The 27,113-nt window shown below is 35.7% G+C and overlaps 1 protein-coding gene across 2 annotated transcripts; it reads left to right on the top strand.

The window, feature by feature from the left end:
* Positions 1-350: 350 nt before the first annotated feature.
* On the top strand, positions 351-25,056 carry LOC115976066 (myosin-17-like). Of its 2 annotated transcripts, XM_031097159.1 has the most exons (39): positions 351-719; positions 2,271-2,399; positions 2,681-2,824; positions 3,402-3,547; positions 3,619-3,775; positions 3,913-3,971; positions 4,476-4,635; positions 4,744-4,893; positions 4,975-5,111; positions 5,207-5,353; positions 5,557-5,658; positions 5,731-5,788; positions 5,881-5,982; positions 6,180-6,217; positions 6,549-6,675; positions 6,757-6,927; positions 16,886-17,017; positions 17,152-17,261; positions 17,410-17,470; positions 18,192-18,369; positions 19,002-19,207; positions 19,379-19,498; positions 19,607-19,705; positions 19,830-20,051; positions 20,737-20,876; positions 21,397-21,514; positions 21,606-21,656; positions 21,751-21,831; positions 21,932-22,102; positions 22,255-22,410; positions 22,506-22,715; positions 23,220-23,357; positions 23,442-23,512; positions 23,624-23,723; positions 23,803-23,859; positions 23,963-24,019; positions 24,120-24,200; positions 24,301-24,383; positions 24,490-25,056. In XM_031097159.1, exons 1-39 carry the CDS (start codon positions 717-719, stop codon positions 24,611-24,613), a joined length of 4,596 nt encoding a protein of 1,531 aa, XP_030953019.1. In that variant the 5' UTR covers positions 351-716; the 3' UTR covers positions 24,614-25,056. The 2 variants fall into 2 exon arrangements, with proteins under 2 accessions (XP_030953019.1, XP_030953020.1); XM_031097160.1 differs by lacking the exons at positions 351-719; positions 2,271-2,399 and having other exon boundaries at positions 2,729-2,824; positions 4,749-4,893.
* The last annotated feature ends 2,057 nt before the right edge of the window (positions 25,057-27,113 follow it).

Raw genomic sequence — 27,113 nt, 5'->3', positions numbered from 1 at the left:
AATATTTTTCGTCGAACCAAACACAGTTTTAGCCTTTTAGGCAATTACCTATCTTTTTTTTAAATTTTTTTTATGAAAAGGCAGTTATCTATCTTCCTCTTTAAGAATGAAAAAGGAAAGGACAACCACGTAAATAATAGCAAAGGTTAGGCTCAAAACACAACCAAAACACAAGAAAAGCACATTTTAGTACCTATATACAATTACCTCATTAATGTCGGTTTAGGACAACATAGAGTCATAGACCAAGGTTTGTGGAGACCACGAATGTCCAACCAGACCCACCACCCTTCCTCCCCTCTAACTCAGAAAATAAAATAAAAAAATTTAAAAAGTAGGAAAAAATTTTAGAGAGAGAAAGACACAATAGCTAGCAACAACTTTAGAGAGAGAGAGAGAGAGAAAGAAGGAAAGAAGGACAGAGACAGAGAAGCTCAGACTTGCTTTTCACATATATAAGCATCCAAACCTTCATTTCTTGAAGAGAGAGAAAACATAAAAAGCTTTTGAGAACAGGGCTAAGAAAATCAAAAACAAAAATTTTCTCTTGAACTTTGTATTCTTCTGATTATCGTTTTCTTCTTCTTCTTCAGCTTACGTTGTAGTTTTTGAAAGTTACAAGTCCGATCTGACTCACTGAGTTCAGTTCTGTGTTCGACTCGGTCCTGCCTCGGATGAGTTAGAAAGGAAGATCGCTTTCTTACAAATCGATATCCATGGTAACTAAACAAAATATATATATATATATATATATATGATTTTTGTTTCGTTTTTGCTGATTGGTTTTGTTTCTATGACTCGTTGATTGGCTGAGTTGAATCGGAACTTAAGCTTGTAGTTGAAGTTATTGATGTTATTATTATTATTATTTTTTTTTTTGTTAATTTTGTTGTGATTTAGAACTTTGATAATTCTAGTAAGTATATAGTTTAGGATTTCTTTTAATGGTTTTTTAAAAAATGAAAAATAAAAAAAGGGCAATGTATGACTAAAACTATGTTGAAAAGTCATTCCTGTTTCATCACCTGCATTGTCTAATTATAGGTTTTATACATACTTAGTCAAATTTGAGTACATAGCAATTACAGTAGAAAAAAACCCCATCAAAGAATTGAAGAAAACACACTCTAATTATAGAAAACGAAGTGATTGAATCACCAAAGGAGTTTATAAATGGTTGGTTGGAGTATAATTTGGTGATTGTTATAGTGTCTAGTGATTGGCACAAGTTCAAGGTATTGAATTTGTAGTGAATGCTTGTGAGTTCAGCTTTGCCATTGGCACACGAGATTTGTTGAACTAAAAATCAGGGAGAAAACAGTTTTAGGACTGGAGATAATTTGCTTAAAGAAAATATGGGGTGGTGATGGTTGTGTGATAGTGTAAGGATTTTGAGTTCAAGTTGTTTCCTTTTGTAGCAATTTTTGATAATTGATAGTAGGATTGCCACTTTTTTTTTGCTGAATAGTAGGATTGCCACTTAACAAATAATTGCGACTTAAGACATGGAACCCTTGGGGAGTGGCGGGTAGTTGGTGATAATGTGAATGTGAGTTTGGCTTCATGGTACTGTGTCAGCGGTGGAAAATGAAATAGGGGATGCCACCGCGGTTACTGTGATAAGGTTGCTACATTAGTGAGTGTGGCGATTGTGAGCGGTGTTGCTAGTGGCTTGCCTTTCCATGTAATCTGGGTCTTTTAGATTGCGAGTGTAATACTGTCAATTTATTTTGGTTGTCTCACTTCCTTAATGTGTTGCAAGCCTGATGGAACATTGTAGCAATTAGAGAGTTGTTTATTGACAAACAAGGTCAAGTATTCATGGACTCCCAGACCATCTTTCTTATTGATGTAGAGCCTGACCTAAATATTGATATTTGCTGGGGAAATTCTTTTGTCATTAATAAGTTCTTCATGTGATCCTTCTATGCATGTTCATAGATTTGTGATATTGTTCATCAATTATTAAGTACTTTTTTAAAGTACTTTATAAGTTTATATTAGCCATATTAACCAGTTTCCGCTATGGATACATTTAGATTTCAATTCAAACATTTTAGGGGATTAATTTTTGCTCTTTTGCAAAGAATGATATGTCAAGGATTGGTTGATAATTTAGAACTCCAGTTCATGTTGCTTGTGTCGACTCTTTCTTTATGCATGTACATTGCATAACAATTTTATTTTATTTATTTATTTAAAAATTTTCTTTCAACTATTCTTCCTGTTGGATTGATGTTCCTTACATGTATGCCGTGCTGTTTTTGTAGGCTGGACCAGATAACATCATTGTAGGTTCTCATGTATGGGTTGAAGATCCATCACTGGCATGGATTGATGGAGAAGTCCTCCGAATCAATGGTGAAGAAGTTCATGCACAGACTACAAATGGGAAAAAAGTGAGTCAGACAAGCTTATCTGTTTCATAAATCTGTGTTACTTAACTTTGGGGTACAAGTTTGTGCAAGGCATCTGTTCCATAAGTTGAATATTGCATGGTTAGCGTCAAATTTACTGGTTTCTAAGGCAAATGGTACCCGTTAATTTTTAATCTTGTGGTTCGTCTATAACTTAAGTTGCAATCTGATATGATGTTTGTCTTCATATAATTTGATATTGCATAAAACAAAATATTATATAGTGTTTTGTAATTTTCACTAACTGGAAAAGATGATTGCAGGTTGTCGCAAATATTTCAAAAGTGTTTCCAAAGGATACCGAGGCTCCTCCTGGAGGTGTAGATGACATGACAAAGCTTTCCTATTTGCATGAACCCGGAGTACTGCATAACTTGGCAACCAGATATGAACTTAATGAAATATATGTAAGATATTTAAGATCCCCCCCCCCCCCCCAATTGGTATGCTAATGTACTTGTTAGAATTATGGTTAGGTGATTAAACTCACCATTTCTTGAGAGCTTAGGCTTTTCGGACAAACAGTAATTTAACATAATATCAGAGCATATAATTCTGAGTTCGATCCTTGTTTCCTCCACTCTACCTCCCGTTGAAATTCCAACGTGAAGGGGAAGTGTTAGAAGTACGTGGTTAAATGATTAAATTTACCATATCCCAAAAGCTTAAACTTTTGGGACAATCAGTAATTTAACATGGTATAAGAGTAGGAGATCTTGAGTTCGATCCCTGTCTTCACTCTACCTCCCATTTAAAATGTTAAATTCCCACTTGTTGAGCCCCCACTTATTAAGGGGAAGTTTAGGCCTACAAGTGAGGAGGAGAGTTAGAATTATGATTAAGTGGTTAAATTCACAATTTCCTGAGAGCTTAAGCTTTTGGGACAAATGGTAATTTAACAATACTAAAGTAGATTTTGAGTCAAATGAAAGAAGAAAGTTGCAGATAGTCTATTTATACTATTTTTTAAACTATCTTTCCCAGACATACACCGGAAATATCCTGATTGCTGTAAACCCATTTCAAAGATTACCACATTTGTATGATACTCACATGATGGAACAATATAAAGGAGCTGCATTTGGAGAGCTAAGCCCTCATGTTTTTGCAGTTGCAGATGTTGCATACAGGTACTTCACATAGTTTCTTATATATGACCTTTTTTCTTGCTGCTATTGCCTTTTATACTTACATTTAACAGGGCAATGATCAACGAGGGAAAGAGCAACTCAATTTTAGTTAGTGGAGAGAGTGGTGCTGGTAAGACTGAGACAACAAAGATGCTTATGCGGTATCTTGCTCACCTTGGGGGTCGATCTGGAGTAGAAGGGCGGACGGTTGAACAACAAGTTCTAGAAGTAAGAATACAATTTTTTATTTATTTTTTGGTTACAATTTTAGTTCCTAAAACTGAAAGCTTTGATAAATTTCCATTAATTTGTAAAGGATGGAAATATTTCCTCACTTGGTGTTTTTGATTGTTTATCTTTTGCAGTCCAATCCAGTTCTTGAAGCATTTGGTAATGCCAAAACGGTTAGGAACAACAACTCAAGGTGGGTAATTGCTGTGTAAGACTTGTCAAGATAATCATTGCTTTAATACACGTTCCTTGCTCACCACTTTACTTCCGTGCAAATGCTGTCGAAAGTTGGATAACTAAAAATACAATTATAATAAAATAAAATATATTAAAAGTCAATGCAAAGTCAGAGGTGCACTTCATTACATTAGTATGTGAGATCAGAGTAAGGCTTAGATAAAAAAATTCTATATACATCTGTCTTCCGCCCACCCCCCAACCAACCTCTTTTTCCCTGAAACAGTGCTTGGTGAAAACATTTGTGGTTGAATCAAATGGATTGAGGGTCAGTTCATGATTCAATTGTTCTCACTGGCTGGTCTGTTTGAGTTCTGGTGATATTCTGCACTGCTTATTATTTTGAAACATTGTCCTAATTGAGTTATAGTACACTATTGTTCATGAATGTCGGTTGTTTGAGTTTAACTTGTCCGGAGGAGCTTATATTCCTTGTGTTCACCCTGGTATCACAATGCAGTCGTTTTGGTAAATTTGTTGAGATCCAATTTGACAAGAGTGGGAGGATATCTGGGGCAGCTGTACGAACTTATTTGCTCGAAAGATCTCGTGTTTGCCAAATTTCAGATCCTGAAAGAAACTACCACTGCTTTTACCTTCTCTGTGCAGCACCACTGGAGGTACTCATGTTTTGTTTTGGGAATGTGCTCATGTTCTCAAATCAAGTCTTGAGCATATGTTAGCCCATGCCTGTATTTATAAGCTAATGTCATTGCCTTAATTTATAGGACAGAGAGAAGTATAAGTTGGGAGACCCTAAATCATTCCATTACTTGAATCAATCCAACTGTTATGCACTGGATGGAGTGGATGATGGCCATGAATATCTAGAAACCAGAAGGGCTATGGATATAGTTGGAATCAGTGAGGAAGAGCAGGTCAGTCTTCCCAGTAGTTCTAAGAAGTATTTTGTGCTTGCTATTGCATTCATTTGATTTGTAATAATTTTTTCTATTCAGGTGGCAATTTTTAGAGTTGTTGCTGCAATTCTGCATCTTGGAAATATTGAATTTGCAAAGGGACAGGAGATTGATTCTTCTGTCATTAAAGATGAAAAGTCTAGATTCCATCTTAATATGACAGCTGAACTGCTTGAGTATGCCCTGTTTAATCTATTTCTTCATTTGTGATTTATATTAGTGATTGTTTTTTGGGAGTCCTACACCTTTATTGACTTATGTTGTATGGTAGGTGTGATGCCAAGAGCTTGGAAGATGCACTGATTAAGCGTGTAATGGTGACACCAGAAGAGGTTATAACAAGAACTCTTGATCCTGTTGCTGCATTGGGTAGCAGGGATGCCTTAGCTAAAACCATCTATTCTCGTTTGTTTGATTGGTAATGGGATTTCCCTAGCATTGCCTCTGTGTGTGTGCGGGTGTGTGCACACGCATGTGTGTGCACGTGCCCCTGCATAACATGATATAGTTGTCAACAGGAGTACATGAAATTCACATGTTAAAAAGGAAAAAAAAAGAAGTGTTTTGACTCCTGTTTGCCCACAATTTGAGTTCTAACAAGTTTTTCATCATCATCTACAGGATTGTGGACACAATTAACAATTCAATTGGGCAAGATCCAAACTCAAAATCCTTAATTGGTGTTCTTGATATATATGGGTTTGAGAGTTTTAAGCATAATAGGTAAGCCACTAAATTTAAATATTTCTTGCAATGGATATATCTTCACATCTGACAAATTACTCTATCGAATAGTTTTGAGCAGTTCTGTATCAACTTTACAAATGAGAAACTGCAACAACATTTCAATCAGGTTTGATAATTCTTGGCATTGTTCATGATTCTTATTTTGGATTCGATTTCAATTCTTGCTTAATAATGATTGTGGTAATTGCATATTTGCAGCATGTCTTCAAAATGGAACAAGAAGAATATACAAAAGAAGAAATCAATTGGAGTTACATAGAGTTTGTTGATAACCAAGATGTTTTGGATCTGATTGAGAAGGTATATTATCGTCTTCTAGCTGCATTGTGTTAGTTTGTGTCATTTATACTCATATGAAGAATATCATTTGCTTGACACAATTTGTTTGTTTCTCATACTTGCTATCAATTGCACTATGTTTCTTTACAACCATATTTCACATTTATCTAGTTCTTTTGAAACATTGCATTACAACTAGGTTCTTCAATCTTTTGCAGAAACCTGGAGGAATTATTGCACTTCTGGATGAAGCCTGGTAAGCAGCTAATTATTTCAATTTACTTTAGCCATCATTGCTTTTAAGTTCAGTGGGCCTGATATTCCTAGCTTTTCATGATTTTATGACGAAACTCTCCAATTAAAGAATTTTGTTGATGTTTTGTAGTATACTGCCTGTGTATATTTTTGGGGGGGGGGGGGTGTGGAGGGACGGGGGCGCATTGATTTTCTTTATTTTCAATACAATTTTATTTACTTAACTATCACTTCTTAAGAATTAGGTGAAATCTGAACACACTTCTAGTAACGTTTGCATAATTCAAATTCATTCTTTTTGTTCTCAACGTTTCTTTGATTGCTTCACACAGCATGTTTCCTAAATCCACGCATGAAACATTTGCTCAGAAGTTGTACCAGACATTCAAAAACAACAAGCGCTTTATCAAACCTAAGCTTTCTCGCACTAGTTTTACTATATCTCACTATGCAGGGGAGGTAAACATATTTTCTCTGTTATAAATGTTCTATTCTCTGTACTGCAATATAAAGTTCACTGAAATATTTCAAATTTTCCAGGTAACTTATCTGGCTGATCTGTTTCTTGATAAAAACAAAGACTATGTGGTGGCAGAACATCAGGATCTGTTGACGGCATCAAAGTGCTCCTTTGTGGCAGGTCTATTTCCTCCACTTCCAGAAGAATCATCAAAGTCTTCCAAATTTTCTTCCATTGGTTCTCGCTTTAAGGTATCATTATTCTATTCCTTTCTGAGCAACTAGATCAAGAGAACATGTTAAGTGTTGGTTAACTTATTCTGCCAAAGAAGAAAAATGACTAATGACCCTGAAATGGAAGTCTATGCTATTTGACAAGTAATCCAGCTAGCCCAAAGGTAAAGATAATTTGAGTGCAGAAGAAATGGGCTAGCAACTCGGGCTCTATACAGACATTAGAACAATGCCAAACTAAATAGAAAGTCATATTCAATCCCTGTCCAAATGATTATTTCACAGATTAGAACCTCTGCCTCTGGAAGTATATAGAATTTAATAATACTAGCAATAAGCCCATTCAATGCACGTTATTTTATTTTATTTTTTTATTTTTTTTTTAAGAATAATACAATGCGCGGTTTAATTGGCAATATTATGTAAATTGAATAAACTGTTTGAATGATATAATTGAAATTGAGAAATAGAATAGACAATAAAAATCAAAGAAAAAAATTTATTTTAAATTACATGGCAAAAACAGTGTAAGACTGAGTATTTGTCAAAACCAAAAATTATGAGAGATAATTAAAATTAAAATTTAAACAATGAAACTTACTGTCAGTAATTAAGTTTGAATCCGTGTACCATTTGAAAGTAGTTGGAACTTTGTTAATAATTTGAAAGTAGTTGGAACTTTGTTAATAAAATTTTACTTCGAGCAAACTATGTTAATAATTTTAAGACGTAAATGCATTTTTAGTCCTTACATTTTGGCTTTTTTCTATTTTAGTCCCTACATTTTAATTTTACCACTTTTAGTCCCTAAACCAATTAACGCGTGACATTTTAAGTCCTTACCGTCACCCAACTAACAGAAAAAGCTGACGTGGCTGACGGCACATTAAAATAATAATTAAAAAATCTATTTTGGCATTAAAAAATGCCACATCAGCATCTAAATTAAAAAAAAATTTAATTTATTAATTTTAATTAAATTAAAAACAAAAACATCAAACCCAAAAATAAACCCAACAACAACATCAAACCCAGAATCAATGAGCAAACCCAGAATAAAAGAACATGAACATCAAACCTACAGGGGAAAAAAAAAAAATGAACATCACCAAATCAAAGAGCATGAACAAGAGCAAACACAGGAAAACCCACATGAAACCACACCCAAACCAAACCATTCAAAGAATAAAAACCCGGCAAAGCACCCAAAAGAAATTTCAAAATGTGAAATTCCCAGCAAACGCCAAAACCAAATCTCCAGCAAACCCCACACCCCAACCAACGAACCCAGTTGAACCCATCACCCACCAACATCTCTTTCTCTAAACCCAGATCCAATCAAACCTAGTCAAACCCACCAACGATCACCGATCAAAGCTGAAGAGAAAGCATAGATCCCAGCAAACCCAGTCAAACCCAACACCCACCATTTCTTTCTCTAAACCCAAATCCAAAGAGAAAGCCGAAAGAGAGATAGAGATAGAGATTGAGATTTTGATCTGAGAGAGAGAGCTTTGTTTTTAATTTTTTTTATTTAGTGCCGACGATGACGACCATGAAGTCGAAGTCGTTGTCAAGGTGGGTTTCTGAGGCATGAGATTTGGATCTGGTACTGGTATGATTCGAATTTGAATCAAATAAGAGAGAGGGATTGGGTGGTGATGGACTTGTCTTCTTGAGCTCCACTGGCGTAGATGCGACCATTAAAAGATCAGATGGTAGAGAAAGGAAGGTGGACCATTTGGATGGCTTGGCAAGGACGAAGATGACGTGGGAGTTGAAGATGAGAGAAGGGAGGGAAGGGTTGGAACTTGGAGCCAAGCCAGGAGAGGATGAGAATGGGTTTGTTTTTCTTTGGAGTGAAATGGAGAGTTTGTGTCTGGAGGTTGAGGGAGTGAGCTTGGGATTTGAGGAAGGAAATGGCGAAGGTGTAGTTTGGGTTTGGGTGGGCTGTGTAATTGTGTTGATTTGATGGCAACATTGACTGTTGAGAGTAAGTAGAGGAAGTTTGAGAGTAAATGGTTTATATTTGTTATTGTATTTTTTGTGTTTGTGATGTTGTGTTAATGTTTAAATTTGAGTTTGTGTTTTTTGTATTTGGTTCTGGGTTTGTGCTTTATGTTCTTGCGTTGATGTTTAAATCTGTGATTGTGTTCTTATGTGTTTTTGTTCAAAATAAATTAGATCTGAATTGATGTATTTTATTGTTTTTAATTTTGTTTTTTCTTTTTTAATTTCATTAAAATTGATTAATAAATTTTTTTATATTTAGAAGCTGACATGGCATTTTTTTAAATGCTAATTAAATTTTTTTATTATTTTTTAATTGGCCACGACAGCATTTAATGTACCAGCAATGCACACAGTTTGCCACCTAAGCAATTTCTGTTAGTGGGCTAATGGAAATGACCAAAATGGAACGTGTTAATTGATTTAAGGACTAAAAGTGGTAAAATTAAAATGTAGGGACTAAAATGAAAAAAAAAAAAATCAAAATGTAGGGACTAAAAGTGCATTTACACCTAATATTAATATATTTATGGTGCTCCACATTACAAAAGCACATAATACGACATGTAACACTTAGGTTAAGCCACATAATGCAAGCACATGTATGACCCAACTTTTGCTAATAAAATAAAAAATTAAGGTACATGATTAAAATAATTTACGGGTGGGGTTGTGTATCCATGATATACTCCTTGGGCCTGGGGGTGGATGAGGTTCCACGTCATCAAAAACAAAGGAAATTTTTAATTTTTTTTCTTTTTCTTGCTTGGGGTTTTCCTTTGTATGCTTGTACTAGGGTTGCTCATACTAGGGTTGCACATCTTTGCTCTCTTTATTTTTATTTTTATTTTTTTCAATAATGAATTTTATTACTTATCAAAAAAAGATTTCTAGAAACTTTCGGTAATAGAATTCTAACTGGAGTACTATTTTAAATTACTTGAAACTTTGATAATAGTGTTACCTTTAGAGCAAACTATGTTAATAATTTAAGTGTACTTATAATGCGTCACATGGCAAAAGCATGTTGTACGATGTATAATTCTTTTATTGAGCAACTTAGCGCAACCACATTTTCTAGGACGCAACTAATATTCTATAGTATATGATGTTATATGTATTTGTGTTTTGGAAAGGGGGCCATTTGCAATAAATTTTTTTTTTTTGATTACTTACACCGAGTATGGCCACCTAGGGTCTTAATGACATGACATAGGCAATATATTGAAATGGGATACTCTGGTCTCAGAATGCATCTTAGAGAGCTATAATCAATGTGGTTAGTATACAACTAAACTGACATGGAACAGGTGGTTTGATCAAGATCTGATCAATTTTGAAAGCCAAAATTTCTGAAAACTGAGAATTTCAATTTAGTCACTAAATTCTGTATGCCTTTTTTTAGTGTTTGAATGTTTGGACAATGGTTTTGTTGATGGGATTACTGTTGTGGGAAGCTGAATACAGCAGGTATTAATTACAGAGAATCAGAAAGAAGAATACATAATCTATATAACATCATGCTGGGATCCCTAAGCATAACCCATGGTTCTTAGGCATCATACCCAAGAGATGGTTCACAAGAGTTCTGCAATAGAATTGGATCTTAAATGTTTTCTTTACTGACCCCAAAATATGGCAATACATTACGTATATGGGCTGCATGTGTTTTCTAGCACGCTTGTGAGCCATGTATGACTTGGATTAAGAAGAGATCCAAAAGATGCATATAAATATGATCTAATAAATACCATGAAATAAAACAACAACCAAGCCTCAATCCCAAATTTTTTGGGGTTAGCTATGATTCTCAACTGATCAATCTAGGTCGGCCACACATATTCTTTACCCTCAGTCTATTCCATTAGAAGTTGTACTCTTTGATACTTCCTTAATTGACATGTCCTGATTTACTTATATTATTAATTTAATTTTAGGTCTTTTTCTACTCCTTTAACTTGAATCAACTCTCTCTTTTTTTATCGGCGCATTAATCGCACTCCTCTGAATATGACTAAATCATCTCAAGTGACTTTCTCTCATCTTTTAATTAATAGGTGTCACCCGTATCGTTAGGCAAATTTTCTCATTTTGAATTCTATCTTTCTGTGAATTTTCACTTATTTTTCTTAACATTCTCATTAAGCTACTCTCATTTTATGAATATGTTGCTTATTAACAGCCCAACATTCAATACCATAGAGCATATCTGGTCTTATAAAATTTTTTACGCTCTCACAATAATCTTGATATGCTTCTTCATTTCATCCATGTTGCTCTTATACTATGATTCACATTCTCTTCAATATTTCCATTTTTATGAATTATTGATCCAAGATATTCAAATCCATCCTTTGACCATTCAATCTTACAACCCCTTCATGTCAATTTCTACTTTTGCTAAATTTACATTCCATGCACTCTATTTTGGTCATACTTAAGTGAAAGTCTTTAGATTCTAGAGCGTCTCACCAAATTTATAACTTGGAGTTAAATCCCATGGTTTTAAAAACCGAACTAAGAGCCGAACCTTTTTTTTTTTTTTTTTCAAAATTCCCGGTTCAACCCGGTTTTTGACCGGTTTTTTCCGGTTGTTGACCGGTTTTCACCAGTTTTGGGCCTTTTCCAGGACCAGACTGGCCTTCGGTTCTTGATTCAACCGATCGGACTGGCTGGTCCTGTTTTTAAAACATAGTTAAATCCAGCTCTAGTTTCATCCACTTAAATTAAACCCTATGTTTTAAAAACTGGACCGGACCGGCCAGTTTGACCTATTGAATCGGGAACCAGAGGCCAGTCCGGTTCGAAAAAAGGCCCAAAACCGGTCAACAACTGGAAAAACCGGGTTGAATCGGGAATTTTTTTAAAAACGGTTTGGTTCTTGGTTCGGTTTCTAAAACCATGACTATACCATCTGCAAAAATCATATACTAAGAGATTTTCTCTTAAATTGATTTCATGAGTTCATCCGCCACTTGTGCAAAGAGATATGGATTTAATGTTGATCCTTGATGTAAACCTATAGTGATAGGAAACTCATTTTTGATGCATTTGCATGTTCTCACAATAGTTATAGCTCCATCATATATATCCTTAATCAACTTAATATACTTTAAAGGAACTCTTTTATTTTTCAAATTCCACCACTTAACCTCTCTAGAGACCCTATCACATGATTTCTCTAGGTAAAAAAAAACCAAGTGAAGATATTTACATGCCCCTATATATTTTTTCATTAAACTTTTAAGTAATAAAATAGCGTCCATGGTAGGTTTTCCTGACATAAAACTAAATAGATTCTCGCATATTTTTGTTTTGTGTCTTAACCTATATTCAATTACTCTCTCCCAAAGTTTCATGGTGTGACTTATAAGTTTAATTCCATGGTAATTTGTATAGTTTAGAATATCGACATCGTCCTTGTAAATAGATATTAAAGTATTACTCTTCCACTCATTAGGCATTTTGTTAACGCTAAAGATCTTATTGAAAATGTTTGTCAACCAGCATACACCCATATTGCCCAAGTTCTTTTAGACTTCAATGGAGATTTAAACTGGTCCCATGGCTCTTCCCATTTCTTTCCTCAATGCGTCCTTTACCTCAGTTATCTTAAATCTTCAAACCAACTTATGGTTTCTATTCTCTATAGGGTGACTTAATCCACTCCAATCTTTCATATCACTTGCATTAAAAAAATTTCAAAATAACTTTTCTGTCTCACTTATCCACCACCCAAAAAGTAAATAAATAGATGATTTATTCATCTTTCTTTAGTATGCTCTTCTTTTTCTAACGCTTTTTGATCTTCATTTTTAATGCTTTGGACACCATTTATTCAAGTCAATTGTTTTCATTTTCCTTGTCTTGCCAAGTTTATAAATATTCTTTTCTCCCTCCTTCATCTCCAAACTTTTTATATATTTTATCATAAACCTTATATTAGGATCTCAGACAACTTTTTTTTACTTCCCTCTTGGACACCTTATAATTTTCATAAGCAACATTGTCTCTACACATAGGTAGGCTTATATAACTCTCTCTCTTTAATCTAATTGCTGCTTGGACCTCCTTATTCCACCACCAAGTCTCCTTCGTCGGTTACCCCATCCCTTAGATTCTCCAAGTACGTCTTTAGCCACTCTTTTTATAAAAATTAGCCGTATCATTCCATGTCTTATACATCTTTTTCCAAATTCCACTTGCCCTCTTTGATCATTTTATTTTTGAACATATCTTGTTTCTCCCCCTTCAAATCTCATGACCTAATCCCTGGGTTTCTTTGCCTCATTACTCTTCTTTACCATCTTCTGATACAAATGTCTAGTACCACCACCCAATGTAGAGTGGTTACACTCTCTTTTGGTATCACCTTACAATCTTTACAACATCTACTATCCAATTTTTGAGTAAGAATTAAATATATTTGATTGATGTTTGTCTGCTTGTGAAGGAATAAGTATGATTCCCTCTTCTTGAATCAAGTTTTCGTTAATATCAAATCATAAGTTGTTGCAAATTCTAGAACAATATCTCCTTGTTCATTGCTTATTCCATATCCTTGGCCTCCATGAAATGAATTCTTTCAAAGATGCCACTATCTTTTCCAACATGACCTCTCCCCAAATAAAAATCTTTTCCTGGTATGGTAACCCTTGAATTAATTCATCCTTTGTCCACCCAAATTTTTTGCTTAATGGGTTTTTCCAATGCTATTTCAAGAGCATACGCACTAATTACTAGGTTGCACGGATACGCCATTTTTGGCGTCATGTCGGTGTCGGACACCGGAACAGGTACGACTCGCCGGATTCCGGTGTCCAGTGAGTGTCCTCTTTTTCTTTTTTTTTTTCATTTCTCCGACAAGCGCCGACGCGGCTCCGACGCGTCGGACATGCCAGCAGTGAAGAAAAAAAAGAAAATTTTGGCATATTTCGGGTCATTCCGGCTATTCCGGCAAATTTCGGCTGAAATGAAAATTTCGTCCGATACAAGATTTTGACTGAAAAAAAAAAAAAAATCAAAATCAAAATCCTACCTCCTTCTGGGTTTCGTGCTTTTCTTCCTCCTCTTCTTCTTCTTAATTTCGGTCTCTTCTTCTTCTTCTTTTGGTTTCGGTCTGCTACCTGACTACCTCTTCTTCTTTATTTGTGTGTCTTGGCTGTCCTCCACTTGTGTTTAGAGTTTAGACTTTAGAGTCTATAGGCTTTAGATATTTTCTATGTTTTGTGGTGTTTGTGAGCCCCACGTAATACTCATTCCTTCCAGGCTCTTTTGTTTTGTCTGTTTGAATTTAATTAACATTTTTTTTTTCCTTTTTTTTGTTTTTGTGAACCTCACGTGACTCATAATAAAAAAGAAACTTTCAACCTTTTGATTCCATAGTCACTAAAATTAGAAAAAGCATAGGACTATAAAATTTTTTACAACTTTTTGTTACAATTGTAATGTGATAGATTGTGATTGGTGAAAAAAAAATTATATACTTATAACTTTAAAACCTTCAATATTTATTATATGGATTTTTTTTATCAATAATATAAAAATATATATATATATATATATGTATATAAAATAGTGGTAAGCCCGAAACAGTATGTAACGATATGCCGAAATAAGTCGGTACCAAAACATTCCGTTCCAATAGACAAACCGAAACAAGGTCCGAAACGGTATTCATAACATTGATTTTGAGGAACCCACCTCTCAAGTTCTCAACCCACCCTCCCTCTGACCTTTGCCGCTGCCCTCTGTCCCTCGCCGGAGCTAGATCGGGTCGATTATAAGTTTTAACGTTTTGTCTTCTTTTTTCTTTTTTTTAATTCCACTCTCACAGTTAATGTATTTCTTTACTCAGCCTTTTGTTTTGCCTTATAAATTATAATATTTATTATGAATTTAGTGATTTTTGTATTTGTGTGTCCTGTTATAGTTTTATTTATTTATTAAAGTTAATTATTGTGTATTATTGTACTACTTTGGGTGTTAGTTTACTTATTTGTAGTTCTTACATAATTTAAATTCTAGACATAAACGTATTTTATGTCTAATATAATTAATTATTTAACCGCCGTGTCCCCGCCGTGTCATGTCCTTATTTTTCAAAAATTGCCGTATCCCCGTGTTCGTGTCCGTACAACATAGACTAATTATGTTAATTGTCTCTTCTCCCAAGACAAGTTTTATTAACATAATTCTATCCCCTATCCTTCCAACCTCAACAACTTTATTTAGGAGTTTTGTCTATAATTATCCCTACTCCATTTCTACTTTATCTCTTCCTATATACCATAATTTATATCATGTATATTCAATTTCTCACCTACCTACTTAGTCCATTGAAGTCATATTTTTCCTTTTCTCTTTCTAATCATTGTATCTACTATTTCCAATAGTTTCCCGATTAAAGACCTTATATTCCAAGTGCATAAGCCAATCCTATCCTCTTGAACTAACTTTTTTACCTGCACTTGTCCATCAAAATGCAGGAACTCTTGCCCATTTTTCATTACACCCGAGCTCCAATGTAGTGTGTTGCTTACAAGGAGTGCCCTAGCTAACCCTTGCCCACTTTTGGGGTCCAATGCAGCGCATTGCTAGTAGGGGATCCCTCGACTTATATTTGTAGTGGATCTATACATAATAGAGTGATTAAATTTTACATTGGCCATCACAATACCACAATCCTCCTATTTCTGATCTTGGTACTGGCCATGAACAAAATATGACACTACACACATACCCATAAAATAAAGCCTATACATAATCAAGACCAATTAGTGAGCTGCTACTACAGAAAGAAATACTAATATAACCTTGCCCAGATAGTTACAATAGTGACCTTAATAACATAATGGGTATAGGAAATCCTATGTAAAAATTTATCCAAGGAAAAAAAAGTTTTTGGGTAAAAGATATCCAAAAATCTAATAAATTTCACTAACATATATCCTAATTGCAGGCTTTTATGTTCTTCCTCACTTTTTTTGGCACATGACATTTGAGGCTTGCAGCTAGGCTGTTTCAAAATAATTTTTTTTGGTATCATGTCCTTGAAGTGCTTAATATTAAATGGCAATGATACTGCTTTTCTCTATCTCTCTCTCCATACAAAATTAATGTTTACAGCTTTCAATTTCAGTTCAACATTACAGCAAAAGCATTTACATGTCTGTAGGTGGATTGCGGTCTCGTGTTATCTCAGTAGCATCCACTTCTCTTTTTACTCACCTTTTTTTTAATGGAAATCAATACGAACAAGGCCGTAAATCTGATCCAAAACTGTGTTTCTTTTTCCTTATAGAGTTAGTCATGTTATAGGAGTAAATTTTTACTCTGCCTGACATGCTACAATTTGACTTGATGAACATTGTCACATAGAGTCAGTTTTCAAAATGCAACAATACTTCTAGATGGACGGTACACAGCCTTTCCAAACATGGTAGATCTAGGGGTCTTGAGGGACTCTATACATAAAGCTGTGTATATGCCTGATACCAGGGACGGAGCCAGAAATTTTAGTTTCGGGGGGCCAAGTTGTAATGCTAATATATTAGTTAAGACAAACCTCTACACACACATGTATATAAATTAATTTACTAAGAGAATTTATCATTTTCTAAATTTTAATGAGTATATAAAAGTCATGTATTTCTTCTATTAGACATGTACAAAAATTTATCATGTTCTACATAGTTTAATTTGTTAAACCTCTTAAATTATATGATTTTAATATAAGTCCTTTTTCTTTTAAGAGCACCATTGAAATAACTCAAAATTTGGGGGAGCCAACTTCAATTTTTACATGCTACATTTTTTAAAATGTAAATAATATACATACTATAAATTAATTTTTTAAAATTTTGGGGGGGCCTTGGCCCCCCCACCTTTGTGTGTGGCTCCGCCACTGCCTGATACAATATTTTGTTTTCTTACAAATAAGTGAGATGTGCTCTCAAAAATGCAGTTACAACTTCAATCTTTAATGGAGACCTTGAGTACAACAGAACCTCATTATATCAGATGTGTGAAGCCAAACAATGTCCTTAAGCCTGCTATTTTTGAGAACCTCAATGTAATCCAACAATTGCGCTGTGGTGTAAGTATAATCCAACTATACCTTTTGCTTTGTTTTTGTACTTCATTTATTTGTGAAACCTGCAAAGCTTAACATTTTTGTTTTATAATCCTGTCTTCTTAGTAAAATTCATGTGTCATTATTATTTGTTGTAGGGTGTTCTTGAGGCAATCAGAATCAGCTGTGCTGGATATCCTACTCGACGAACATTTTATGAGTTTCTTCACCGCTTTGGTGTTCTTGCTCCTGAAGTTTTGGAAGGGAAGTAAGTGTATATTTTTTGTTTCTAATGGCATCTTGTGTTTCTGTCTGGCTCCATCCCTGCTTTTCATTCTTTCTTCTTTTAACCCTTTTATTCTCGGTATAGTCCACTCTTGTTTTAGAAATAACTCTTATTATTTCTTTGTGAACAGCTATGATGAGCAGGTTGCTTGCCAAATGATTCTGGATAAAAAAGGATTGAAAGGTTATCAGGTAATTCACATATCTCCTTGGAACTCATTTTGATGATGCTATGTAGTGGCTATGGGGTTAGGTTGAGACAAGGAGGCCCTACCAGACCCTGTCTGCCATGGGGGTACTTCTTAGCCCACATGTTCAAAACCTGCATTGGGGCAACTTGGGGTGAGAATATAAGATCAAACCTGGGGCAGATGGAGTAAATACCCATCTGTGTATTTGAATGCACTCCAATATTCTGTCACTAATATCTGATAGCCTGTTCCTTTCTCACATGCACTGTCAAACAACCTGTGGCAATCAGAAATAAACTGAGTAGCAGGGGGAGAATACCTTACAGCAATTGGTCATATGTGCTTTCCTGGTTGTACCTTAAAGGTTTAAAATGTGTGTGTGTTTATGATAAGAATTCTATAGAAAGTTCCAGAGGTATTTGAAATTCTCCAGGTGGGCATGTTTCAACACAAGTTGACCAAGACTGAAGCTTTTCATTAACCTTATGCTGGTAGGAATGTGTCGACGAACCTTGCCCCTACAATAGTTGTCAGCCTTGTCTGGGGAATCTAACCTGGATTTCTAAATACCCATTTAATCTGAAGCACAAATTGAAGTTTCTAACTGCTTGTTACATTTTGTCTTGCTTAGTTCTATGTCAATAAATCATTATTACATGTGATGATGCATTTTCCCATTGGTGAGTTTTTAATGTCATACTTTGTTCAACATGGCTCGGCAGATAGGCAAGACAAAAGTCTTCCTCAGGGCTGGTCAGATGGCTGAGTTGGATGCAAGAAGAGCAGAGGTGCTTGGAAATGCGGCTAGAATCATTCAAAGGCAAAGTCGTACATATCTTGCACGCAAGGAGTTTGTTGCATTACGTAAAGCTGTGATTCAATTGCAGTCGTGTTTGCGAGGTATCGTCAAGTTGTCTTTGAAACAATGCTGATTCTCAAAATCTGGTCATAATTTACAGTGAAAAATTGGACTTTTAACATTTTTTTTTTTCCAATTTATATGCGACTGGAAAATCATATATCTTGCCCTTTCTTCTGAGGCCAGATGCCTAACCACCAGACTTTTAAACCACTTTTGACTTTACAAAAACCTCTTGTTGCCTAGGTCTTTCGAACTCAAGCTGCATCTGACCACTTTTTCTTATCAAAGGAGATTAGCTTGTCTGCTTTTCAGTCCTATGTGCATGTGTGTGTTGGTGTGGGTGGGTGGGGTCAATAAGTAAGATGGGAGGCAATGCGTGGGGGAAGGGAAAAAAAAGAATATGGGAATGCACAGTAAAAATCACTTATAGTGTATAATGCCTATATAGTTCATGGTAACGTAATAATTTTTTCCAGTTATTCCAGAGAGAATCATGTCGGGTTATTTTCCCTTTGTAGCAAAAAATATATACATATATACATCTTGCTGCACTTCACAAATTAATATTCTATTAACTTCTTATCAAAAAAAAAAAAATCTATTAACTACTTTTAGCCTATCATTCATGATTCAGATTATAATCAATTTCAATGTGTGCAATTATGAATAGGTATATTGGCTCGCAAACTATATGAGCAATTACGCCAAGAAGCAGCAGCTTTGATGATACAGAAGAATTTCCGACGATACATTGTCCTGAAATCCTACTCAACAGTACGATTGTCTGCAATCACATTGCAGACAGGGTTAAGGGCAATGACTGCTCGCAATGAATTCAGATTCAGAAAGCAAACTAAGGCAGCAATTATTGTCCAGGTCCTATTACCATACATCTCAAAAAATACATTATCTTGGAATGCAGAAAAGGAGATCTTGCAAGTGTCATATGCATGCTGCAAAATCAAGATCTACATAGCATTTATTACCAACTGAAACTTGTTAAAGAATTTAATATTGAGCGGTTGTTCTTTTGTTGGCGGATTGCAGGCTCGTTTGCGTTGCCACATAGCATATTCATATCATAAGAGTCTCCAGAAGGCTGCACTAGTTACTCAGTGTAGTTGGAGGCGAAGGATTGCTCGGAAAGAGCTCAGAATGCTCAAAATGGTATTGAATTCCTTAATGTGTTTCTTTTTGTCTAGTAAGATGTACTGCATCATGCATTGTGTATGAGGAATACATTCAGGTGGTAACCATTGGTGTAAATCCATTCAGGCTGCAAGAGAAACTGGGGCCCTAAAAGAAGCAAAAGACAAACTAGAAAAGCGCGTGGAAGAACTTACATGGCGTTTGCAGCTTGAGAAGCGATTAAGGGTAACTATATTTTTGTTTATATTGTATATCAATACCAAGTATGGTATTTATCTGGATCAATGAGAGTATGTGCACCACAATCGACTTGCATTATAATTTAATTTTATGTTGAATTGAATCACAGACTGATTTGGAAGAAGAAAAAGGCCAGGAAATTGCAAAGTTACAGGATGCTTTACATGCAATGCAAATACAAGTAGAAGAAGCAAACGTCAGGGCTATCCAAGAACGAGAAGCAGCTCATAAAGCTATTGAAGAAGCACCTCCAGTCATTAAGGAGACTCCTGTTTTAATCCAAGACATGGAAAAGATTGATTCTTTAACTTCTGAGGTGGAGAGTTTAAAGGTATGCAGTGGTTTCTCCTATGAATTCTTTAAATATTTGGTATATATATTTTAAAAAAAAAAAAAAAATTGAAACAATGCTTTCTTAAACTAAAACTGCTTGATTTTAATGTATCTTCATGGACATGTCTCTATGCTGGAGACACTGACTACAAGGTCCAACTGGTGCATGCTTGAAACTTGAGCTTGGTACATAAATGTGAATTTCATCTGTTATTTGACTTTATTTGAGTTAATCAAGCTGTCCATTTACCTTTTTGTTTGGGATCATTTGAAGCTTTAAAGATAATAAGAACAATAGCTGCAATCTACTTGCGGTTTATTGCTGCTGTACCTTGGTTCAGTTTACAACCATTGGCTTAGAGTTGTTTTAAATTTAACCCTTAGAACCAAACGAACAAGATGATCATCATTTCACCATTACTTGAATATCATATTATCAATCGTTGTCAAATTTTAATTCTATAAATGAGTGACTTAGAGATGAAACTTGAGGGATTCCCCCCTCCCCGGCAGCAAAAGAGGAAATGCATTACTTAAACCTCAGTTCTTACAACAGAGCTAACAAAAATACTAACAATACGACTAGAAGCAGCATTAGACTAGGTTAAAGCTAACAATAAAGCTACATCAGCTGGGGGAACTTGTGGGAATTACTGACTTAAGGAACCTTTCTTGTTCTCCAGGCTCTGCTACTATCAGAAAGACAGGCAGCAGAGGAGGCCAGGAGAGCTTCTACAGATGCTGAGGCGAGAAATGTAGAGCTGACTAAAAAACTTGAAGATGCAGAGCAAAGAGTGGATCAGCTTCAGGAATCTGTGCAGAGGTTTGTAACTCATGATAAAGGAACTGTCTGGATGTTAAATATTGTTGTTTTAGAGATTACAAACAATGAGCTCCAGACCTGATTGACTCAACCTACCCCTTCTTTTCTCTGTCTTGGTGAAGTTATTTGTATTTTGCTTTACTATGTTGTATCTTTTCCTCTTGAGTAAAACTACTTGTTAACCACATCAAAAGGAGAGAGAAAGAGAGCTTCACCCTAGTTGTCATGACAGTGAAGCATATCCATCAGAGTTTGTTCATTGCTTATTGCCCTATGCCTGGTTTAAAAATTGTTTCAGTTTGACTTATTTTGTTAGGACTCAACTCCAACCTGGCTATCAATTGTCATTTAGTTGGACTTCCCATTCTTTTATGTCTCTAGTCTTCATATATGTGTCTGTATGTGTTCATGTAGGCATGCCTTTAATCTCTCTCTCTCTCTCTCTCTCTTGCTTGCATGGAATTCTTTTTGGATAAAATCTTAAAATGCTTTTGAAAGTGATATATTTATTATGATTCAGGTTTGAAGAGAAACTCTCCAATTCAGAGTCGGAGAACCAAGTACTTCGTCAGCAAGCACTAACCTTGTCACCAACTGGGAAAACTTTGTCTGCAAGATCAAAGACTATGATTATTCAGGTATGAGCGGAATTGTTGTTATTTATTATATTCCTTGCATTATAATATACAAATCCATAAAAGTATGTGGTGTTATTTCTTGAATTTACAGAGAACACCAGAGAATGGGAATGTTCTAAATGGGGGAGCCAAGGTTGCATCAGTAAGAGGACATCATTCCTTTTGATAATTAATACATTAAAAAATTCTTGGAGATGGAAGAGCAGGTAATTCTAATGGTCTGATACTTGTTTCAGGATATGACTCATGCAATATCAAATGCACGTGAGCCTGAATCAGAGGAAAAGCCCCAGAAATCTCTTAATGATAAGCAGCAGGTAAGTGGCCATAGACATATGTGAAGCAATCTGCACCTCAATGCATATTTAAAATCTTGTTTAGTTTTTCATTTTCTACTTTTTTTCTTGCAATCTGCAGGAGAACCAGGACATTCTGGTTAAATGCATATCTCAAAATTTGGGATTTTCTGGGGGAAAACCAGTTGCTGCTTGTGTCATATACAAATGCCTTCTTCACTGGAGGTCATTTGAAGTTGAAAGAACTACTGTTTTTGACCGGATTATTCAAACAATAGCTTCAGCCTTAGAAGTAAGTCGCAGTTTTGTGGATTTGAAAGATACGTATCTGTCCATTTACTGAGTTACATTCAAGTTTCAACTCTTCTATGCATTTGCATTTGGAGTTTTTTTTTTTAATTAACATCTCACATTACTAATTCTGTTGAGTTTCTCTTATTGAAGGTCCCAGATAATAATGATGTGTTGGCTTATTGGTTATCTAATGCATCAACTTTATTGTTTCTGCTACAACACACACTCAAAGCAACTGGAGCAGCTAGCTTGACTCCACAACGACGGAGAACAGCAACAGCTTCTCTTTTTGGAAGGGTGTCTCAAGTATGAAGCAATCATGTGAACTTGTATATGTAATTATTCCGGGGTTTTATTTATTATTGTTGTTTCTTATTCTTTTTCCTTCATGTGAATTCTAGGGGTTACGGTCATCTCCTCAAAGTGCGGGACTCTCATCTTTTCTTAATGGTCGAGGTCTTGGTAGACTTGATGACTTGCGGCAAGTTGAGGCCAAGTATCCAGCATTATTGTTTAAGCAGCAGCTTACTGCCTTCCTTGAAAAGATATATGGAATGATACGAGACAATCTAAAGAAAGAGATCTCTCCATTACTTGGACTATGTATCCAGGTAGCTCTTAAAGTTATTTTGTTGTATATGTTGCAATTGATATTTCTTTCACTAGACAGTAGTAAAAGAGACTGTAATGGAAGATCTTAAAAAAGATTGTGATTGAAGCAGTCTAATGATGGTTTGGTATGGTGATTATTAGAACCTTTCCTTTGAATCCCTTTGGACCATTTTTTTTTTCTTTTAATCCTGTGGGAGAACGCCTTACTTCTGTTGTCTTTATTAGATGAAAAGGCAATTCATGACATCCTTAAAGTGTCAGACTGTTGGTCAAAACAAAAAGATTCAGTCTTTTCTTCTGGTTCCAGCTAAGCCATAAGATTGCTTACAACACTAACAGGCATAACCCCATAGACAGCATTATATATGCAAACACTTAAAAAATTGGTTGGGTGCAATCATGCACTTTGACATGCGGTTCTCCTATTTCTTGAGGGAGGGAGTAGCAATTTGGACAAGAAGCAAAGTCTCTTGGTTTTCATTTGTTTTCTCAAAATTATGCAGGCACCCAGGAACTCACGAGCAAGTTTAGTGAAAGGACGTTCCCAAGCTAACGCTGTTGCTCAGCAAGCTTTAATTGCTCATTGGCAAAGTATTGTTAAAAGCTTAAACAGTTCTTTGATGACAATGAAAGCGAACTATGTGAGTTCTGCAGTTTCACATGGAATGTATGCAATTGTGTTCTAGTTGGAACAGTATCATCTCTAATGTGGTCTGGCTTCACAGGTGCCCCCATTCTTAGTCCGTAAAGTGTTCACTCAGATATTCTCATTCATCAATGTTCAGCTATTCAACAGGTAGATGCATCCACTCTCTCTCTCTCTCTCTCATTGCATTTAACCTTCATTTATTATATATTGTAGTCTCAAGCTGACAATTGACTCCTATAAATTTACTTGCTCCTTCAGTCTTCTTTTGCGGCGTGAGTGTTGTTCATTCAGTAACGGGGAATATGTAAAAGCGGGTCTGGCTGAATTGGAACAGTGGTGCGATGGGGCTACTGAGGAAGTGAGTACTTTGAAAAACTCTGTGACCTTTATTCCCTGAACAATTTTGTATGTTTTACCCAGACTGCTCTTGTGTACAGTATGCAGGCTCAGCTTGGGACGAACTAAAGCATATTAGGCAGGCTGTTGGATTCCTAGTAAGATTCAGTTGTATAAGCCTTTATATCAAATAACTCATAGTTTTCATTATTTCATATCAGCTTACTAACTTTCTTTTCTTTCAATTTCTTAATAATTCAGGTCATACATCAAAAACCAAAAAAGACTTTGAATGAAATAACAAAGGAACTCTGTCCTGTTAGTGCCGCCTCTTTTAAACTACTCAAAATTGTACTTTGGTTTACATTTTTTTTTTTGGGGGGGTTATTTTCTCAATTTATTGCGTGCTTCTTCTTAGGTGCTCAGCATACAGCAGTTATACAGGATCAGTACAATGTACTGGGACGACAAATATGGCACACACAGTGTGGCTTCAGATGTAAATTTCTTAAACTATGTTGTTGCTTTTGATTTTACTGAAAAGTTTTGTTTCTCCAGATACATGCATGTCATGCTGACTTTTTTCTCTAATGTTACAGGTTATTTCAAATATGAGAGTTATGATGACTGAGGACTCTAGCAATGCTGTTAGTAGTTCGTTCCTATTAGATGATGACTCAAGGTACTGTTTTTACATTATCCTCCTTATTTTCACCTGGTTTTCAGTCTCCATTCATAGACTCAGTTTATCATATGGTTATTTATACATTTCATACATATCAATGCAGCATCCCGTTCTCCGTGGATGACATCTCCAAGTCAATGCAACAAATAGATGTAGCTGACATTGATCCTCCTTCCTTAATTCGTGAAAACTCGGGGTTTGGGTTTTTACTTCCACGTGCCGAGTGATGTTCATGATCATGGTTTTGGATGCTCAGATCTTGTTCTCATGGCTACCTACGGGATGTGCACATAAATTGATGTGCTAAAACTTGTGCATATAGGTTTCATTGCTTGTCACCATTCATGTGTATAGTACATACTTCAACCCAGGCAATCCGTCTTGGTGTGATGTCTGGGTCAATTCATTTTTTTCCTCTCAAGTTATATCAACAAGAGGGGAATTTGTCAAGAAGCCATATCACTGTTGATGTGATAATGTGCAATTATATGGGCATTGGTGTCCTGTGACTTCTGCCAAACCGGCAGAGGCCCTTTTTTATTTTTTATTTTTTCATATTCTTCTTGGGTTTTCAGGTCTTGTAGTGGGGTTTTTTTAAATTGTAATTAGCAACTAAAAATGCGTGTCATAGGCTATTATTTGTTGTGTTTGTAAGCAAATTTGTGTTTAATGTGATGTAATATTTATATATATATTTTTTTAAATATTAGATAGAATCTTGTCAGACTATCTTAGCGTTACTGAAAATGTTCTTAGCTGTGTTATCTCAGCTTTAAAAGCCCTCGAAAGAGTGAGGTTCCATTATAAATAAATAACGAGTTACGGTGGATTTGGCACCAAAGTTGAAATACAATGTGATGCAGCTTAACCAGTTCCACTGATCTCTTACCTCGGTCATGACCTGTGGCATTGAAGGAAGAGCAATGTTGGACAATCTATTTCGCAACCTCGGACGCTATTTTTAAATCTAATGGTATACAGACAATTTTTTTCTTTACTAATGAGTTGACAAGTTGTCAATAGTACATAAACTTAAGTGAAAATAAAGACAACTTCTTAGCGTCTTAATAAGTTGGAAAAACGTATGTAAAAACTGTTTTCAATAGCATTTCTCTTTTCATTATTATTATATATCAGTCACAATAGGTCAACCCTGGTGGAAAAAGACAAAGATAGCATCACTAGATCAAAAAAATAAAAAGCATTAGAATCCTAATGGTATCGACCCTAAAGGCTTGTGTGACCAACTTGATGCTTCACTTTGTAGATTTTGGTGGAATCTAAAAGCAAAATCAGGTCCGTACTGGACTCCGATGTCATGGTCGTCTTTGTGTTGGCCCCAAAAGGAGGGAGGCTTGGGTTTCAGAAACTTCTGGGACTTCAACCAAGCTCTCCTCTCCAAATTTGGCTGGTGGATTGTTTCAGGAAAGGATTGCCTCTGTGTTCAGGTGCTGAAAGCAAAATACAAGGTTCGAAATAATTGGCTTTCCCTCTCCTTTTACGGGTAAAGCTTCTCATTTTTGGAAAAGTTTAATGGGCATCAGACACCTTGTAGCTAAGGCAGCTTGCTTTCAAGTTGGGAATGACGCTTCAATTCGAATTTGGTCTGATCCTTGGATTCCCAACCTTCCAAGCTTTATCCCTTCTTCTAAAGAGGGTGCTAACTCAGATTTGGCCTTGGTAGTTTCGCAACTATTAACACCAGAGCAAAGAAATTGGGACGTAGCCAAATTAAATTATTTTTTTGAAGAACCAGTGGTTGAGCTAATTCTAAGCATTCTCATCCCTGTTTTTCAAAAGGAAGATTGCTGGGCTTGGACAACTTCAAACTCAGGATTGTTCTCTGTTAAATTTGCTTATTGGCTCTTGAGAGTGGAATCTCCTCCCTCCAATATTGATGCTGTTATGGGTCAGATTTGGAAGACAAAAATACATGAGCGTTTCAAGATGCTTCTTTGGAGAATTGCTACTAACTTGCTGCCATCTAAAGAGATTATTAGCAGATTTAATGAGTATGGATTTATGTTGCCCTCTCTGCAGTTCAGCAGTGGAGACAATCTTGCATCTATTCACGATTTGTCCCTTTTCTAAATCTTTGTGGTACCAAAGCCAATGGGGTTGAGAATGGAAGTTTTTAATTTTGAATCCCCTTCGGAGTTTTTCAATTTTCTTTTATCTCCGAATTTTGCGAGTAATTTGTTGCCTAGCCAAAGAGAGGAATTTTTGTTATTTGGTGCCATCCTCTGTGATGTTGTTTGGAAGCAGAGAAACCTTTCCATATTTGAGAACATGGACATAAATTTGGAAGGTGTTGCAGCCAGAATTTTTAGCCTTTTTGTTGAGCATAAAACTGCTAGACCCCCCCCCCCCCACCCGGTGAGATCTCAAGTTTCTGCATCAGCCTTGGGTTGGACTTTTCCACTGAGGCATGGCTTAAAAATAAATGTAGATGTTGTGGTAGGTCTAAGATTCTCTGTCATTGCTGCGGTCACAAGAGATTGGAGAGGGAATGTGGTATTTGCTGGTTCAAGGAAAGTGAACACCACCATCCCTTTTCAAGTTGAAGCAGAAGCAGTGAGATGGACACTCTCTTTAGTTCCGGACTTGAGGTGTGACTTTGTCTCTGTGGAAACAGACTCTCAAGTTGTGGCCAAACTCATATCGAACACAACAACGTCTCCCCATTGGAGAATCAGGTTTTTATTCTTTGATTTAAGGTCCTTTTTG

This window comes from Quercus lobata, chromosome 2 (genome assembly GCF_001633185.2).
Source record: "Quercus lobata isolate SW786 chromosome 2, ValleyOak3.0 Primary Assembly, whole genome shotgun sequence".
In the NCBI taxonomy this organism is placed as follows: Eukaryota; Viridiplantae; Streptophyta; class Magnoliopsida; order Fagales; family Fagaceae; genus Quercus; species Quercus lobata.
This window is presented reverse-complemented; position numbering and strand designations above follow the sequence as displayed.